The following is an 18,762-nucleotide window of genomic DNA, read 5'->3' on the forward strand; positions in this document are numbered from 1 at the left end:
CATTGCATCATGTAAGTCTAAAGAAAGATAAAATTAAATAACCCTTATATGATAATAGAAAATACATTAACTTTTTTTTACTACATCCATCCATTAAATCTATATTGTATCATAAAATCTTATGATTTTACCTTATAATTTAACTAAAATTATTTTTTTTATCTATTTCATCCGTGGTGTCCACGCGTTATAACCTAGTAATGGGATAAAGAAAGAAAGAAGAGTACACCGCAAATTCAGAAGGTAGTTATCGTAAATTATACTATATTTTAAATGGAAAATTCTTATGAACAGTAAGGTTGCGTTTAGTTTTGAAAAAACAGTTTTCATTTTCTATTTTTTGTTTTCATTTTTCATTTTTCATTTTCCGTTTTCATTTTTCATTGAAAAATTTAGAAAACACGTTTAGTTAAAACTTATTCATTTTTCATTTTTAGTTTTAGAAAATTAGAAAACGTGTTTAGATGTGTATTTCTCTATTAGTTTTCATTTTTAGAAAACAGTTGTGGTGGTAGGGTAAGGGTGGGGGCAGCGGTGGTAGCGGGTCGGCGGCGGTTGTGGTGATGACAGGCGATGGTGGTGGCGGCAATTGTGGCAGTGGTGCTGATGGCGGTGGCGGCGGCAATGGTGGTGTTGTTGATGGGGTAGTGGTGGTGGTGATGGTGATGGTATGTAGGTGATTGTGGTAGTGGTGTTGGGTGGGTAGGTGTGTCTGTGTGTGTTTGTGGGGGTGGGGGTAGGTTTGTGTGTGTGTGTGTTTGTGGGGGTGGGGTGGGTGTGGGTTTGTATATGTGTGTGTGTTTGTGGGGATAGGGATGGGTGTGTGTGTGCGTGTGTTTGGGGGTAGGGGTGGGTGTTTGTTTGTGTGTGTGTGTGTGTGTGTCGGGGTGGCTTTGTGTTTGTGTTTGTGTGTGTGTAGGGGGGGGGGGTTGGGGTAGGTGTATGTTTGTGTGTGTGTTTGTAGGGGTGGGCTAGGGAGCGGGTGGGTGTGGGTAGATAGGGGTGTGGTGGGTTGGAGGTGTAGAGGTGGGGGTAGGTAGAGATGAGAATGAGTGTGTGTTTATTTTTTAGAAAAAAAATTGAAATTAGAAAAATATGGAAAACAATAATTATTGGTTTTCCAAAAATTTCCAACTTACTCGTAATTTTAGAAAACGAAAATTTTTTATTTTCCGTGAAAAATTTAGAAAAATAGACGAACTAAACGTGTTTTCAAAATTCTCATTTTTTTTTGGAAAATTTTTCGGAAGAACGACCCATTTTTTCGCAAGTAAACGCACCCTAATATTTTCTATTTTTGGAGTTTTGCCGCAAAGGATTTACATTTTGACAAAAGTTCCTCGTAACAAAGATTTTACATTTTAACATATTTAGTCCCTGTATTTTTTTAATTTTTGGAAAAGGTCGTTGTAAAGTGTTTTTTATTATTTATTGTTTTTTATTTTACGAAAACAGTCCTTATGTCTAAGATTTTTAATGTTGGCAGGCTTAGCCCTTGTGAAGTAAATAAATTACAAAAATGTTCCATGTGTTTAAAAATATTACAAAAATTGTCCCTATAAATTATAGAAAATGTCATTATGTATTTTTTTACAGAAACGCTCCATATTTTAAAAAAATTACAAAAGTAGTCCTTAACTAATAGAAAATTAGTACTTTCTTTTGTATGACTAGAAAATAGTAAGCAAAACCTCGTCTGCATCCCCCACTAAATGGGAAGGGGGCAATTTCTAGTCATAAATAAAAGAACCTATACAGGTTTGAACTCAATGCCTTGTACAATAAGACCTTTATGCCTCTTGTTTTCGGGAAAGGTCAATTGAAGATTCTCGAAAATCAGTTCATTGGTAGTGTCAGTTTGGAATTCAGTTACTTGTACTTCCATCCAACCATCATTCCTTTCTTGTGGAAGGCCTTTCTTCTTAGATCTATTCAATGGCTTGTGGGTGTTGTGATGAACCTTTGGTCTAATAATTGGGATTTGTGGACTAAGTAAATAAATATACCATGTATGTGTGTGATAAGGAGCTGTCGACATTACGTTGTTCACTTTCACAGGAGACACATGGTTTTGTTTTAATTTGTAAACAAGATAACATGCATAAGTTGTTTGGGGCGACAACATTTTGGAGCTGCAGTTTATCGAAAAGCTGCCAAGAGGGTCTAAAGCCACTTTTCCAAATCTACAAAGGAAAATATCGTGTTTAGTAGAAAATCTACAATAATACAACAACACACCCTATTAATAAAACACATCTAGTGTGTTACCCAATTATTTTTAATCATGGGGGCAGATCTTTTCATCAAATAGAGAAACACAATGGGTGTTTGTAACCTCAGACAAATATGTCACTTGACTTTGCATAATGCATATGTGTAATACAACTCTTGGGATAAACATTTAATAACTAAATCCCATGTGGTTGAAAACCAACCTATGTTGCGTATTTGGTGGAGTCCAAACTCAATTGAAGTCCCATGTTAACAATATGAGTTATATGTAAAACATAGACATGGCTAAAAGAAAACAGGTTGGGAGAGGTAGAGAAAGAACCTTGATTTGGGTAATGACCTCCATCTCCACTCTTTTCTTTTCAAAGCCACTCTTGCTGGTACCATATAACATTTCTTCCCACTCTTTTCAAGAGAAAACCACTGTCAATCAATGAATGTGTAAGTACTAGTTTTGGAATTTTGTATTTCATCCCTTTGAACTAGTAAAACCATGTTTATAGGCTCTACACCAATTAACTACATATGAAAAATAAGTGAACCAACTACGCTTAAGAATGAAAATGATAGAATAGTCTTTCATATCGAATATACCTCTTTAGCATCATTGATTAGGAACCCTTTGCAAAGAATAGAGTAGAGTTCCTTTTTTGTTGTCCATGACACCCTATCTTTTGACCACATGATTATCTCTTCACAATCCTTTGGCAATTTTTGCTCCCAATATGTGTCTGAATGTGATCTGCTTTGCATATCCATGTTCTCATCGTTCAACACTTCATGTTCCACCTATAAAACTTAAACTTTATCCTTTGATCAATTATGTAACAAAACTCCTATTCTCCAATTGTGTTTTGTTCCACGAAATGTAGGTGAACCACAGGTTTTCTTACGTGTAACATCTTTTTTAATCCAATCCAAAATAATTGGTATACTACATTTTTTGACCAAATTTAAAAGCTATCTTTTTTTAAATAAAAGTTTTACATAAATGCAACGGGTAAACGGACAACAAGTTGTGTCAGCGATCCGTTTTTGGATAGCAAAACTAATTCTTTTAAAAACCAAATCTATAGATCTAGGTTCACATTCCAGCTGCTTATTTTCTAAGAAAGCTTTAAACACTAGAAACAACAAAAACAAAATGATTTAAATGAATAAACGATTATTTGTGGTCTTACTCTCTCAAGGGGCTGAAACTCAATGCCATCTACTTCCAATAAACATTTGCAATTGAACATAATTTCATGATCAACATTTTTCCCATCACACGTAAACTGATAAAGATCAGCCACTAACCATCCGTCTTCTCTCTTATCTACATGATACACAGTCAAAGGCTGTGTCTCCCCAACTAAAATGTAAGTTAGGCCTAAATAGTCCTTACTTGTGTAAGCAAAATCGAACACAAGGCTTACAGTATATGTCATATGTGGTGACAAAAATTGTGTTTCGACATGTGTTTTAAATTTCCAACAATATGGTTTATTGCTGTCTACTACAAATCTGCAAGAAGATGCAGCTAGCAAATTAAACATTCAAACAATACATTACATTATATTGATGAAATAGTTAAATACATAGAAACAAATACGAGGACAAGTATATATATATATATATATATATATATATATATATATATATATATATATATATATATATATATATATATATATATATATATATATATATATATATATATATATATATATATATATATATATATATATACCTTGATTTCATTCGACCATAAAATGGAAACATGGGAGATTCATAGCAAGTAGGAATCAGACATGCTTCTGCGGATATCAATTCACAGTGTTCCCCATTCTTATTTAACGAAAACCACTGTCCAATTAAAACAACAAGTTATGGGTGACGCAAGATATAAATAAATAACTATATGAGAGATTTAGATGAGTGGATTTCGGGAGTATTGTTTTGTTGATAAACATTTTGTCACATCATTATTGGTGTTCTATGCATTGTAGTTAATTTCTATACTTAATGATGTTATATTTTCAAATTAAGATATAGTATCTAATTACTGTTCATACAATAAAGAAATAAAATTTGAAGCATTTATGAATATAGCTAATTAATTACCGTTTTACCCTCATTCACAAGGATTCCTTTGGAGAGAATCATCCTTAGTTCTTCGGTGGATGTGTAGAGCACAACCGGAGGTACCATGGTCTTAATAATCTCTTCATAGCCCACCCCTTCAAATATCTCCTGAAACCGAAGCTCAATCTTAAGTTTTTCCACAACATCACACATTTTTGGTCGTTCTTCGCTAGATTTCTGCAAACAACCATATGCAATGTCTGAATATGTTTCCAGTGAACTCGTGTCCATGTGTTGCTTCAGATTTAGAAAAACAATGTCATCTACTTTCTTTTGTTCGTAGCATTTTTTCCACTTTGGTACTAAAGAATGGCGATGATCATTTATATCTTCAAAGCATAGTCTCCCACACAATACTTCAAATAAAACAACCCCAAAAGAGTATACGTCAGACTCTTTCGTTTGGATGCGTGTCTCCATACATATCGGATCTATGTAGCCAACTGTACCTACAACATTAGAGACAATAATTGTGTCCTTATTAGCGGGTCCTAATTTCGCCAGTCCCATGTCTGAAACTTTAGCATTCCAGTTCTTATGGAGTAAAATGTTGGAACTTTTTACATCCCGATGAAGAACTATTTGTTGTGACTCCTTAGGATCATGAAGGTAGCTTAGTCCCTTTGCAGCTGCAAGAGATATCATGAGACGTTGTCGCCATGTGAGAGTAGTTGTGTTTAGATGTCGATCAAGGCTTCCATATGATGCATACTCATACACAAGTATCTTCTCCCCATACTCGTCGCAAAATCCAAAGAGAGAAATGACATTTTCATGTTTGTAACGAGAAAGCATTAGGATCTCTTTCCAAAACTCGACATCTCCTTGACCATGGTTGCGATCTAGACGCTTAAAAGCAACAACGCTTTTCCCCTTAGAGTGAAAGAGTACTCCTTTGTACACCACACCAAATCCACCTTTTCCGATAACGTTTCTGTTATCAAAATCGTTTGTGGCTAACATGATCGTTTGCAGTTGAATTTTAAGATGTTGAAATTCTTCCAGGAGGGTCTCCATTATTGGTTGACCAAATGGTTATAGAAAATTTAAACAAAGTTTTGGAAAAATTTCTAGTACATTAGATAGAATGAGATTCTTATATATATACCTATTAAAGTTGAGACGACATCCCTTACTTGTTAATTGAGTTGTGTCCTCATCTCAAAGAAGTGGTCAGCGTGTATTTAAAAAATGGCAAGTGTATTGTCAAATAATTATCTATGGGTCAACTTGTATTTAAAAAAATGGCAAGTGAATTTGTCAAATAAATTACCTATCGGAAACGGACTGACATGATTAGTTCTTACCCGCCCTTTGTTTCCCTTTGTTTATGGCTAAATTTAAATCAAAATTTGTATTAACAAACTATATTGTTAGACGTACATAGCATGTATTGTATTTGTATCATTATTAGATTGTTAGATTAGGCAGCCCATTTGTATTTATTAGCCTAGTCCGTTGATAGCACCATTTCTATTGTAAGTTCATTTGGTGAATGGTGTATTTAATATACAAAAAGGCATTGTGCCTTGATTTTATGGGAAATAATCCACCGTAACATGGTATCAGCTTACGTATCATGACTATATCCGATCTACTTGCTAATATTGGAGCCCCAGGTTACCCGAATGCAACCTCGTCGTCTATGCAATCAATGGTTTGTCACGCAAAAATATGCTCACATTGTCACCATCATTCGTCATCAAAAGTCGTTTACAACGTCCTTGAAATGTGATCCATGCCTATACTTGAAGAACACTCCATTATCAAAGACCACACTCGTCTTGTTCAAGCTAGTACTCATCATGATAACTCATCATCATCCATGGTTCACAACATCGGGCATCAACATCGGCCTCAAAATTCTGATTTTAATAATTCCGACAGTCGAGGTGCTCGCCGGAACCATATGATGGAAACCCGCGAGGTTTTGATTCACTCCCACATATTGTAGCCTTATGGTTCCTAGAAGACAAGTCAATTACTTTGTCAGGACAGTTCATCACTCCTTCAAGGGAAACAACTTTTTCCCAAACCACCTTCCTCTTAGATCTTAATGTGGCCCTAATGGATGAAGGAGGAAGTTTCCTATTTTCTGGTTTCGTCTTCACAGTATTCTTAGAGGGGGAAGTAATCCCAAGCAAATTCGTATCCTGACCGGTAACATTTATCGTTGAGTCCATGATAGATTCCAACTGAGACGAAGAATTAGGAATCACTAGTATAGAAACGATTTATTGATGCGGTTAAAATAATTATTTGATGCAGTTATTGAACCGTACTAAAAAATATCGCATCAAAAAATACCCTTATTTAATGGTGCGGTTATAAAACCGCCTCAAAAAATAGTCAAAACCGCCCCAAAAAATAGTACATGACAAATACAAACCACACTATTAAATGATGAGAACCGCCCAAGAAAATGCAAACAACACCAAAAAAAAAAAATCATCCCACCGGAAACCACCCTTAAACCACCATCATCTCTGCCACTTGTTCGCTGTCGATAACACAAGAATCACCAAGTCACACCACTTTTATCGTCATCAACCACGACCGAGCGTCTCTACATTGACCTCCTTTACAACCGAGCATAAACCACCACTAGTTGACACCATCGTCATCTGCCCTACCTTAGCCGGAAACCATCATTATAGCCATGAAGAACACCCAACATCCCCGGTTACCATCGTTTTTTATAGCCCTTATCATCTTCGTTTCTTGAAAACAACTCCTAAATCTTCATGAGTCTGCTTCTCTTCTAGTTAAACATCTCTCCACCTCGGACCAACCTTATACCACCTGCCATCTCCCCCAAGAACCACCGAGAACACTATTAATAGAGCCCTTGCCTTTGCGGGGAACCATCCACACACCACCATCTCCTACATATTTCTGATCCATCATCCTTATTCCACGTTAAACAAACCAAATGTAAATCAATAAAAGAAAAAAAAAAAAGAACAGAAATTAGTTTATCTACGTACCTGCCATCTCCACCACTAACCACCGTGAACATCGGCCACAAATGTTGTGCCTTTGCCGAGAACCATCCAAGCACCATCATCTCCTACATATTTCCGATCAACCAACTTATTTCACCTTAAACAAACTAAACATTAATCAGAAAAAATAAGGAAGAAGAAAAGAGATATGTTTCTTGTGTTGTCTGTAAAAGAAGGAAAAACACACACAGGGCACACATACTTTTAGAGGGAAATGAAAATTTCGAGGGATCAACCAACTTGTAGCTTGCTTGAACATGAAAATTTTGAACGAAATTTGGAGGGATCTCGCGAAAAATGAAAAATTCGCATGAAATTTTTAGAGGAAAGATTAATGGTGCGGTTCAATTTTTTTTAGTGCGAATTGTTTTTTGGTGCAATTTTTATGTCTTATAGTGCGAATTATGTTTTGAGGCGGTTGTAATTGTTTTTTGGTGCGGTTTTGGGAAACCACATCAGAAAATTCTTTAATGGTGCGATTTTGGGAAACCGCACTAACAAATCTATTTTTTGAGGCAGTTGTAATTGTTTTTTGGTGCGGTTTCCACATTATTTTTTGGTGCGGTTTTGGGAAACCACATCAGAAAATGCTTTAATGGTGCGATTTTGGGAAACCGCACTAACAAAACTATTTTATGGTGCGGTTCTTTTATTTTTAGATGTTGTAGATATTTAATAAGGTGGTTTTTAGAAAGGACTACATCAAAAAATAAAAACCACTCACACTATTAAATGACTTGTGTACTAGTGAATAGTAACATCCTCAGTAACCAAGGTAGAGCTTTTCAAACGTTTGCGATGCAATCATTGCAACAAAGTGACTTCATGGCCTGATAGGGTTTCCACAAATTCCCTTCCCAATTTATTCTAATAAGAACTCATACCTACCATCTACAATGTTACTTCATTAGCATCAGTCCACTTGACGTAATTCTCCGATAGAAGATGTGCAGTACTCTATTCTTTCAGAGTCAGATCAGGAGAAGGGTCAGCAACCCTATTGGCGATAGCACCATACGCCATAGGCCCTGAAAAATCAATAGAAGCAACAAAAAGAGCTCCTCCTTCTAGTATTTTATGGAAGTAGGAAAGGCATCACAGATCTCTACCAAGCCATGGCAAAGAGAAAAAGACACCCAACCACCATTTGACATAAGAACGTAAAAATTGCGATAAATGGTGATGGAAAGCACAATATCGAGCACATAACATAGCATCACAAAGCAAATGATTTTTTAAAAACCATTTGGGTGATCTGAGTGATGTGAAGGTGATAATAATCAAGGGTTGCCTCCACAAAATCAAACATTAGTAGCCGCAAGCCTGATTTTGAAAGTCCCAAACCCTTTGTAGATTTGTAGATCAAATATAAAAAAGAAAGAACAATAAAGAAAAGAAAAAGTAAAGAACACAATATATTCTCCAAATTGTTCTTTCACCAACAAAGAGTTTTGTCTTCAGCAAGAAGACGGGTTGTCATAAAGGCGATTACGACACCAAGCCGTTCTACAAGATGCACAACATTAGGGTTTAACCCTAATGTTGTATATATACTAATCTAATCTAGTGAATCACTTCAATCAAGGGATTGTATCTATTCTAAATATTAACTGAATCATGTAAATCAGGAATGGATCAGATCAGATCTTCTCCAGATTCGGATATCAGCACCAATACTTTAGAAGCTAATCAGAGCATCATCTTTAGGGAGCCTCGTTGATCAGGGCATCATCGTCAGCTTCTGGAGATCAGCTTAAACTTCATTCATCAACGTCAGGGTCAAGTTGATCAGCTTCAGCTTCAGCAGATAATGAATGACCATCAGTGAGTATCATCACCGTATCATCTGATCAGTGTGTCATCAATGTATAAACATCAGCATCTTGACACATTGATCAGTCTTCAATAGATGGTGTCTTCATGTCTTTGGTGCTGATAGAGTCTTCAGGTTCTTTCAGTCATCATGGGTTCTTTTTCAGTCTTCGACATATGAACTTGCATCAACATATCTTCAGATTACTAACTAACTATAACTAGTGTATATATTTTTCATCATCAAATCTATACAATTGAGTGATCCAACAGATTTAAAAAATACTCGATATACCCCAACAAAACCTTCCGGGGTATCAACAATGGCAACCCCTGGTTCAAGAAGACAAGGACGAAACTGAAGATCGATATGATATTTTTTCACAATATCAACAAGAATTTTTTGAGAAAGCCTATATTTTATGGTACGATATTTCAACACTTCTTTGTTAGTCATGATGAATCAAGACAAAGAAAAAAGAATAAAAAGCATTCAGTAGAAGGAAGTTGCAGAAAGTGATAAAAATGGCTAGGCAAGGGAAATTATTTATATGAAGGTCAAATAAAACCACTACAACGAACGGGCAAAGTGGTCGTTAAATATAGGCAATGATGAAACCTACAGGCCGTCGAACAGTCACGTCAACACTCAATTCAGGTATCCGTTCTTATCCGGGCCCAACGGTTATTATAAAAAGTTCGAATCGCTACTGTTGAGTGAAAAGTAACAATCCAAACCGAGGGGACTTAATAGGATACAACCTAGCCTAAAGCTATGTAAATCCTTCTTACCTCGAATTAGTCATATATCAAATTAGTCATATAACGAACCACGTATATACCGGACCAATTATATACCGAACAAGTTATCTACCGAACCAGTAATATGCTGAACCATATGAAATAACGAACAAAGTACGAGAATACATCACAACTGTATAATATAACATATGAACTCAAAGAAAATGGTATGTACAAGAAGGTTTGACCGATGGGTCCTAAAACCAACAAAGCACGGTTGTAAAATGGCTAACAAGTACACACAAGTGTACCTTCGGGGTATGGCCATTAATACGCCATGATGGCAGAGATGATCGGTATAGAAAGAGATTATGGCCTCTCCACATTCGATTATAAATAGGTAACGAAGAACACTCTACAAGGTACACCTACTTTACTGATCATCCCTAATCGATCATACTCTAAATACTTTTGTTCCCTCACAATTCGCTAGATCATCATTATCATTATAAATCTTTTCCTAAATTTATGATTGGAGTGTTGGTTCGGGATCCCCTCCCAGCCAATCAACTTACGAGTTTGTTTGTTGTCTCTAGTTTACCCATATCACTAAGGAAGCACTGATCCATATAAACTAGGGAAGTCGAACCCGGGGGTGCATCAATATATATATATATATATATATATATATATATATATAGAGAGAGAGAGAGAGAAAGAGAGATGATCATTATAAAACTTAGTAAAACTCATATATGTTGGAATCCTAAGTCGATGAGGACTTGGAGACCAAGCAATTCAATTTATGGCAAGTTGGTCATAGTTTCCTAACTGTATTCTAATTCAAGTCGGTAATTAGAATTCATACACACACACACACACATATATATATATATATATATATATATATATATATAAATTAGAATCGAGTTAAGATGTAACACAAAGTAGTTGACTTTTGAGTTATTTTCTCAATTAATCAAAGAGTATTTTGGTTATTTGTGTTTCTCGATCTTGAATTGGTATCAGTGCCAAGAACATAGGGCTTTGAGATCGATTTACTTACTTGTTGAACAAGGTGGTCGACATGGCTGCAGATGAAGGGTCTTCAGATAAAGCTCCGGTGAGGGTGAGGGAGATTAGATCAACCTCTGTCCAATGTCGTATGCTCACGTCAACGAATTACATGGTGTGGTCAATGAGAATGAAAGTGGTATTAAAGATTCATAAGGCTTGGGAGATAACTGAACCAGGAACTACAAAAAATCAAGACAAAGATGATTTAGCAATAGGTTTAATTTACCAATCGATACATGAAGACCTCATAATCCAAATCGATGAACAAGAATCTTCCAAGGGACTTTGGGAAGCAATCAAATCAAGACATATAGGGGCTGACCATGTGAAGGAGGCACAATTGCAAACTTTAATGTCTGATTTTGATCGATTGAAGATGACTGAGTCAGAGTCGATCAAATCTTTCATGGGAAAACTATCTGGAATCGCATCCACGGTAGCCGCACTCGGTGAATCGATCGATGAACTAAGGATGGTGACGAAATTCTTGAAATCGCTACTAAGGGAAAAATTCATCCAAATTGTCGCCTTATTGGAACAAGTGTTGGACTTGAAATCTGTTGGCTTTGAAGATGTAGTGGGACGACTCAAGGCGTACGAAGAAAGAATAAAAGACAATGAGGACGAAGGAAGAGGTCAGGCGAGAGTGATGCTCACGAAATCAGCGTCGTCTGGCTGTGGTGGATCATCGGCACATCAGCGAGACGGAAGAAGAAGAGGGAACTGGAAGGGGAATTATGAGTCAAGTGGGTTTAACCAGGGAACCGGGTCGAATGGAGGGTCAAGTGGATCAGGCCCAAGTGGATTTAAAACAAAACAGGCCCAAGGTGGAAGGTCTAATAACACTCGATCCAATAATAACCAGTCCAACAGCAGGCCCAATTCTAATTCTGATCCGAATCGTAAATCGAAAAAGGATCGATCCAATATTATATGTTACCGGTGCGATAAACCATACCACTTTGCGTCTCAATGTCCGGACCGAATTAAAAAAATTACAAGAAAATAATTTTGCTGAATATGACGATACCGATGCGGCCGTATTTTTACACGAGACTGTTTTTTTAAATGAAGAAAAGGTGATACCGTCTCGGTACGACTCACAAGACAACTATGTGTGGTATTTGGATAACGGGGCGAGCAATCACATGGCGGGAAACCGATCATTTTTCTTTGAGCTTGATGAAGGTATAACCGGGAGGGTTAAATTCGGAGATAATTCGTGTGTAAAAATCAAGGGAAAAGGTGCTATAATTTTCCGAGGCAAGAGAGGTCAACAAATGCTGATGACGGAGATTTACTACATACCAGATCTCAAGAAAAATATTATTAGTCTCGGACAAGCAACTGAAGCCGGGTGTGATATTCGAATGAAAGACAACTATTTGACCATGCACGATGCCGATAATTGCTTATTAATGAAGGTACAAAGAACTCCAAACCGCCTCTATAAAATAAAATTACAAATTGGAGTACCTATCTGCCTTCATTCGAGACTAAGTGAAGATACATGGCAATGGCATGCAAGACTTGGGCACATCAATTTCGAGTTAATGAAAAAGATGTCCAAGAAGGGTCTAGTTAAAGGGTTACCCCAATTTGATCATGAGAATCAATTGTGTGAATCGTGCTTGGTGGGCAAGCAAACAAGAAAGTCATTCCCGACTATGACGACATACAAAGCAAAACAACCATTGGAACTAGTTCACGGTGATTTGTGCGCTCCGATCACGCTAGCAACCAAGGGTCAAAATCGGTATATTTTTACACTAATTGATGATTTTTCACGATTTATGTGGATTTATCTCTTAAAAGAAAAGAGTGAGGCGTTTACACACTTCAAAAAATTCAAAGATTTGGTGGAGATTGAAATTGGAAAGCCTTTGAAAGTGTTTAGAAGTGATCGAGGAGGTGAGTTTACTTCTCTCGGGTTTAATTCTTTTTGTGATCAAAACGGAGTCAAATGCCACCTTACCACCCCATACTCTCCACAACAAAACGGAATTATGGAGTGAAGAAACCAAACACTTATGGACATGACACGAAGTATAACGAAGGCAATGCATGTTTCAAACTACTTATGGGGAGAGGCGGTAAATCACTCTACAAATCTAATCAATCGAGTTTAAATAAGAGTATGTGGTGATACAACTCCTTATGAAAAGTTGTATAAAAGAAAACCGAATTTAGAAAATGTTCGTATATTTGGGTGTCTAGCACATGCAAAAGCTGAACCGGTTAATCTAAAAAAGTTGGATGCAAGATGAAGACCACTAGTGCATGTTGGTTCCGAACCGGGTATGAAAGCTTATCGGTTATTTAACTCGGTAACACAAAAGAAAATCGTGAGTTGAGACGTTATTTTTGATGAAACCAAATTGTGGGATTGGATTAAAGAAGCAAGAACCAACAATGAAGAATCGGGCTCATTCATAATACCATGGGACTATCCGAGAGATGAGGCGGACAACAACCAAGGAAACGATGTAAACAATGATCCAATTGAACCAATTGAATCGGATCATGAGATTAGAGACGGAGCGGAAGTACAAGATAATGAACAAATAAGTCTGGTAAATAATAATGTTCAACAAGGAGCTGCAAATCAAAGACCCTCGAGAACAAGAGTACCTCCAAGACGATTTCAAGATTATGAGCTTGATCTTGATAATCTCGGAGAACTTCTTCTTACAACCAATGACGAGCCGGTATCTGTTGAAGAAGCGAAGAAAAAACCAGAGTGGGTCAAAGCCATGGATGCGGAAATTAATTCGATAAACAAGAATAATACTTGGACTCTCGTGAACAAGCCTATAGGGGTGAAGCCAATTGGAGGCAAGTGGGTGTTCAAATTGAAGAAAAATGCAGATGGAATCATTAATAAATACAAGGCAAGGTTGGTTGCTAAAGGTTACTTGCAACAACCCGGTATTGATTTTCAAGAAGTATTTTCCGCTATAGCTCGAATCGAAACCATTCGGTTTCTTATAGCCTTAGCCGCTATTCATGGGTGGGAGCTTCACCACTTGGATGTTAAAACGGCGTTCTTACATGGAGAATTAAAGGAAATCGTTTACGTATCGCAACCGGAAGGCTATATAAAGAAAGGTAACGAACATAAAGTATATCGCCTTACAAAAGCACTATATGGTCTAAGAAAAGCACCTCAAGCATGGAACACGAAGCTTGACGGGATTTTGAAGAGTATGAAATTTCAAAAGTGCATGAAAGAACTATCGGTGTACCGGAAAAGTGAAGGATCTAACTTGCTAATTTTAGCAATTTATGTTGATGATTTACTTGTCACAGGTACAAATTTGAGCATGATCAAGAGGTTCAAATTAGAGATGTCCAAGAACTTTGAGATGTCGGATCTTAGAAGATTGACTTATTACCTTGGCATTGAAGGTAAGCAAGAAGAATCGGGGATTACTATAAACCAAGAAGCATATGCTAAACGCATTTTTAAAAGAAGCGGGTTTACATGATTGCAATCCGACCCACATTGCAATGGAACCGGGAATTAAGTTGACAAAGGACGAAGATGAAACCGAAATCGACCCAACACAATATCAAAAGGTGGTATGATGTCTTAGATATCTCTTGCAAACAAGACCCAATATGGCATATGCGGTTGGAGTTGTCAGCCGATACATGCAAAGTCCAAGAGAATCACATGGTGGTGCAATCAAACACATTCTAAGGTACTTACGAGGAACAACGAAATACGAAATCAAGTACGAGAAGATGGGACAAAGGCGACTTATTGGTTATAGTGATAGTAGCCACAATGTTGACCCGGATGACGGGAAAAGCACAAGCGGTCACATTTTCTACTACGGTTCATCTCCAATTACATGGTGTTCGCAAAAGCAAGATATCGTTGTTTTATCATCTTGCGAGGCGGAATTCATGGCGGCCACGACGACTGCATGTTAAGCAATATGGCTTCAAGATTTGCTTGGAGAAATCATGAACAAAGCGCAAGAGAAAGTGATTCTTAAAGTTGATAACAAGTCGGCTATCGAACTAACAAAGAATCCGTCTTTCATGGAAGATGTAAACACATTCACACGAGGTTTCACTTCATTCATAATTGTATTGAAAAGGAACAAATGGAGGTGGAGTACATTCCCGGTGAAGAACAAATGGCGGATATTCTTACCAAACCATTAGCTCGAACCAAGTTCAAGGAAATGCGGAGCTTGATCGGGATTGAAGACGTCTCTAGAAGGACTTAGAAATTCGGGGGTGATTGTTGAAATCCTAAGTCGATGAGGACTTGGAGACCAAGCAATTCAATTTATGGCAAGTTGGTCATAGTTTCCTAATGGTATTCTAATCCAAGTCGGTAATTAGAATTCATATATATACATTAGAATTGAGTTGTGATGTAACACAAACTAGTTAAGTTTTGAGTTATTTTCTCAATTAATCAAAGAGTTATTTTGGTTATTTGTGTTTCTCGATCTTGAATATACACAGTGTATTTTGTGGATTGTACATGAAAAAGGTGTATGATAACACCATACACCTCAAGTCACACGGGTTACACATCCTCCTCGACACATCTCTATAAAAAAAAAAAAAAAAAAAAAAAAAAAAACAAACAAACCTTATTTTTATTACTTCAACCATCACCGCCACCTTCTCTATCATTGTTGTACATTTCTTCGGCCACATACACCGACCACCGGTTACATATCCTCCACGACACATATTGTTACCCTCCATGCCAAAAGTTTTTAGTAGACATCTCAAAGTCCACTGTCACTACCATTTATTTTCTAATAATCCTTCTGAATGAAATGCTTCCCAGTGATTGTTGCTCGATGGAGGTGAATTGCAGGGTTAAATTGTGACCTTGATTTGGTGAAGGTTTGTAGGGTATATCATTCAAGTGGTTTCAGTTTTGTGAAATTGGACTACATATCTAAGATATAGGGAACGATGGGAGTGGTTTGTAGAGTTAAAATGATGGTGTTAGGTGATGCATATGATCGACGGTCGTTAGTATACTACAGGTGGCCAATCACTGAAGGGGAGGGTTTAATTCACGATTTAATTTTTAAAAGAAAAAAAAAAAGTCTCCATTGGGCTCCAGTATATTATTATTCACCTAATCTGCACCACCAACTAACCAATCCTCCATGAAACCCAATCCTTAAGTACTATATTATCTAACATTAACAATTTCTTGAATGCAATCTTCATAATTTTAATACTAATCCTTCCAATATTGTTTCATCATTTCCAAATTTTAGTTTTCTAATTAAGTTAGGAAATTTCACAGTTGTGATTTATAGCTACTACTATGCTCATTTTTCAATAATTCATGTTTGTTTTGTAAGAAGTTTTAAAAAAATGGTTTATCAATTTGCATCTTGGTGTACTGCAAGTTCACTTGATGGTATATCGCATCATACTCACGCCAACCGTTCCAAAAAAACCCACCATACTCACCAACATGATTATAACTTTTACATGTTACACTTTTGTGTCATGTAGTTTGTAAAAAAATTAACATTGCAACGCATCAACTGAAACTATCTTGTGACTAATTACATTTTTATCTTGTGGTTGATGAGTTGCTCCGATGAAGACCAATATGTAGAACGATTTAGGGAAACCTCCAATTCGGTTTGGTTCATTTGAAATGTGATATCTTTTACGAATTAATATTTCATTAGTATAGTACAAGATGTATTTGGGAGTTTTCTCAATTCTTTTTGTGGTATTTTATCAGGTTGATGTCTAATAATATTCATTTAAATTCAAATGAATTGATCGAGATGTTGATGGAACTGGATGGGTGGCTGATGATTAAAGATGATGTTGGAGGTTGTGATACAGAAGATGTATGAATTCTTACAAATGTTCAATGATGAACATATATGATTTTATATGAACAATATATATTTTGTATAAATACTCAGTTAAGAACATATATCAATATGAATATTCAATTATAAACATTTATGATTCTGTATAATGTTCAGTTACGAACATATATGAAAATGAATGTTCAGTTATGAACTTGTGAATATATAATATATGAACAATCATATATATAAATAGTCATTTGTTAATATATATATATATATATATATATATATATATATATATATATATATATATATATATATATATATAATTTATTTTATATTTACTTATGAATTTTACATCTCCCGTGGCATTGATTGATACACTGAAATACTTAAGTGATAGATAATGAAATGTGCCTTCTCAATAATTTTTTATTTTCAATTGAACTTATATATATATATATATATATATATATATATATATATATATATATATATATATATATATATATATACATATATATATATATATATATATATATATATATATATATATATATATATATATATATAGGGTTAGGATTAAACGTGAATCTTAAATATAGTGTGAATGTAAGACTAAATCTGGTCCATCAGATGAGAAGCATCGTTTGATTAAGAATTAATGATGATATTCTATTTTTTTTATTTAATCTTCAAATTAAATCGACAATAATATGTTATAAGGGTAATTCAGTATTTTTGTAGGATTTAAATTAGGAAGTCCAGATGTTACGATTGTATAACCCGGTTGTTTCGTTCCACATTTTAATACCCATTTTTTAGGCAAGAATGTGCATGATATTAAAAAGTGAATATACGATTTCCTTCAAAACAAATCAATCAGCCACTCTGTAAAAGATAGCGTATCACCAATTCCAAAAATACAGTACAAGGCTAGACGTATAAAAGGATAAAATACAGTACACGGCTAGACGTATAAAAGGATTGATAAGGGGTTTACATTCAAATCAAATAATCGACCACAGCTGAATAATCGAACAATGAGACGCCGATCAAGCTCAAGATTAAGAGAGAAATTCAAAACGAAGTTCACAAACACAGCATCTGCGCCACTTCATATCGATGACGACGACGATGATTTTGTCGATCCACCATTGCCAGGTAATGTTTAAGTTTTTGTTTTGCGGTATATGCTTCAAGAATGCAGGTGCTATCTGCAAGAAAATATACATTTTGTAAGTATGATAACGTGAAGTATGAGAATTTTTTGTATGAAATTTAGTCCAAAAGCAGTTTTGGTTTAAACAGGGTAAGTTTGAACATGGCAGGTTAGTTAATAATGATTTTGTGACTTATTCTTCAAGAATCATAAGATTATTAGTGTATTAAAGTGTATTCTATAAGAATGAATCGTTATTCTTGAAGAATCAAGTAAGAATTTATGTTTCGAATAATTTAGGGTTTGAACATGTAACTCACTGGAAAAGTGGGTTTTTTTTTACAGTGATGAGATGGTTTTGGGTTTGCGGGTGTTGTGGATTATTAATAAGTGTTCTGTTAATATGTATATCTTCTTGTACATGGAATGCTCTAAGAATCAATGGTGATCACATTTCCTTTGTTGTTGATATGAATTGGTGCTACAACAATTGAGTTTAAGAGTTTATGTTGGTTGTAATGGTTTAATACATAATTTAAGGATAGAGGAGAGTTGTTTAAATAAAAAATGATGTTAGTTTAACTATGAATTCAACTGTCGGTCAGCGGCCTATATGAAGTGCAATACATTCTTGTAGAATGGTTCAATGTACAGGCTCTGTTTGAGAATGGCGTGGGGTAGTAAAAAAGTAGTGAACAATTCTTTTAGAATAATGGGAACAACACAATGAACATATTCTTTAGGAATGGTGTGAAATACATAATAAAGGATAGTATGTCAA

At 35.7% G+C, this 18,762-nt stretch overlaps 2 protein-coding genes and 1 pseudogene across 2 annotated transcripts; 1 reads left to right on the forward strand and 2 right to left on the reverse strand.

Annotated features, from left to right (window-relative positions):
• Window positions 1-1,532: 1,532 nt before the first annotated feature.
• On the reverse strand, window positions 1,533-3,742 carry LOC145069246 (F-box protein At2g02240-like). Its single transcript, XM_079016187.1, has 4 exons — window positions 3,414-3,742; window positions 2,827-3,021; window positions 2,555-2,655; window positions 1,533-2,183 (listed from the first exon to the last, which is right to left on the reverse strand). Exons 1-4 carry the CDS (start codon window positions 3,660-3,662, stop codon window positions 1,751-1,753), a joined length of 978 nt encoding a protein of 325 aa, XP_078872313.1. The 5' UTR covers window positions 3,663-3,742; the 3' UTR covers window positions 1,533-1,750.
• A 584-nt stretch (window positions 3,743-4,326) lies between these two features.
• Window positions 4,327-5,413, reverse strand: LOC145067919 (receptor-like protein kinase ANXUR1). Its single transcript, XM_079014945.1, has one exon. It carries the CDS (start codon window positions 5,374-5,376, stop codon window positions 4,327-4,329), a length of 1,050 nt encoding a protein of 349 aa, XP_078871071.1. The 5' UTR covers window positions 5,377-5,413.
• Window positions 5,414-14,615: 9,202 nt separating this feature from the next.
• Window positions 14,616-14,933, forward strand: LOC145067920 (secreted RxLR effector protein 161 pseudogene; annotated as a pseudogene).
• Window positions 14,934-18,762: the final 3,829 nt, after the last annotated feature.

The sequence above is a fragment of the Lactuca serriola genome, chromosome 8 (genome assembly GCF_051521515.1).
Source record: "Lactuca serriola cultivar US96UC23 chromosome 8, Lser_US96UC23_V15, whole genome shotgun sequence".
NCBI classification, from domain to species: domain Eukaryota; kingdom Viridiplantae; phylum Streptophyta; class Magnoliopsida; order Asterales; family Asteraceae; genus Lactuca; species Lactuca serriola.

Bases quoted from the DNA above. Each gene is read 5' to 3' on its own strand.
- LOC145069246 (XM_079016187.1), bottom strand. From the start codon at position 3,662: ATGACATATACTGTAAGCCTTGTGTTCGATTTTGCTTACACAAGTAAG. The intron at 3,022-3,413 runs GTAAGACCACAA...TAAGTTTTATAG, and splicing joins AGTTTCAGCCCCTTGAGAGA to GTGGAACATGAAGTGTTGAA. The intron at 2,656-2,826 runs GTATATTCGATA...ATTGATTGACAG, and splicing joins TAATCAATGATGCTAAAGAG to TGGTTTTCTCTTGAAAAGAG.
- LOC145067919 (XM_079014945.1), bottom strand. From the start codon at position 5,376: ATGGAGACCCTCCTGGAAGAATTTCAACATCTTAAAATTCAACTGCAA.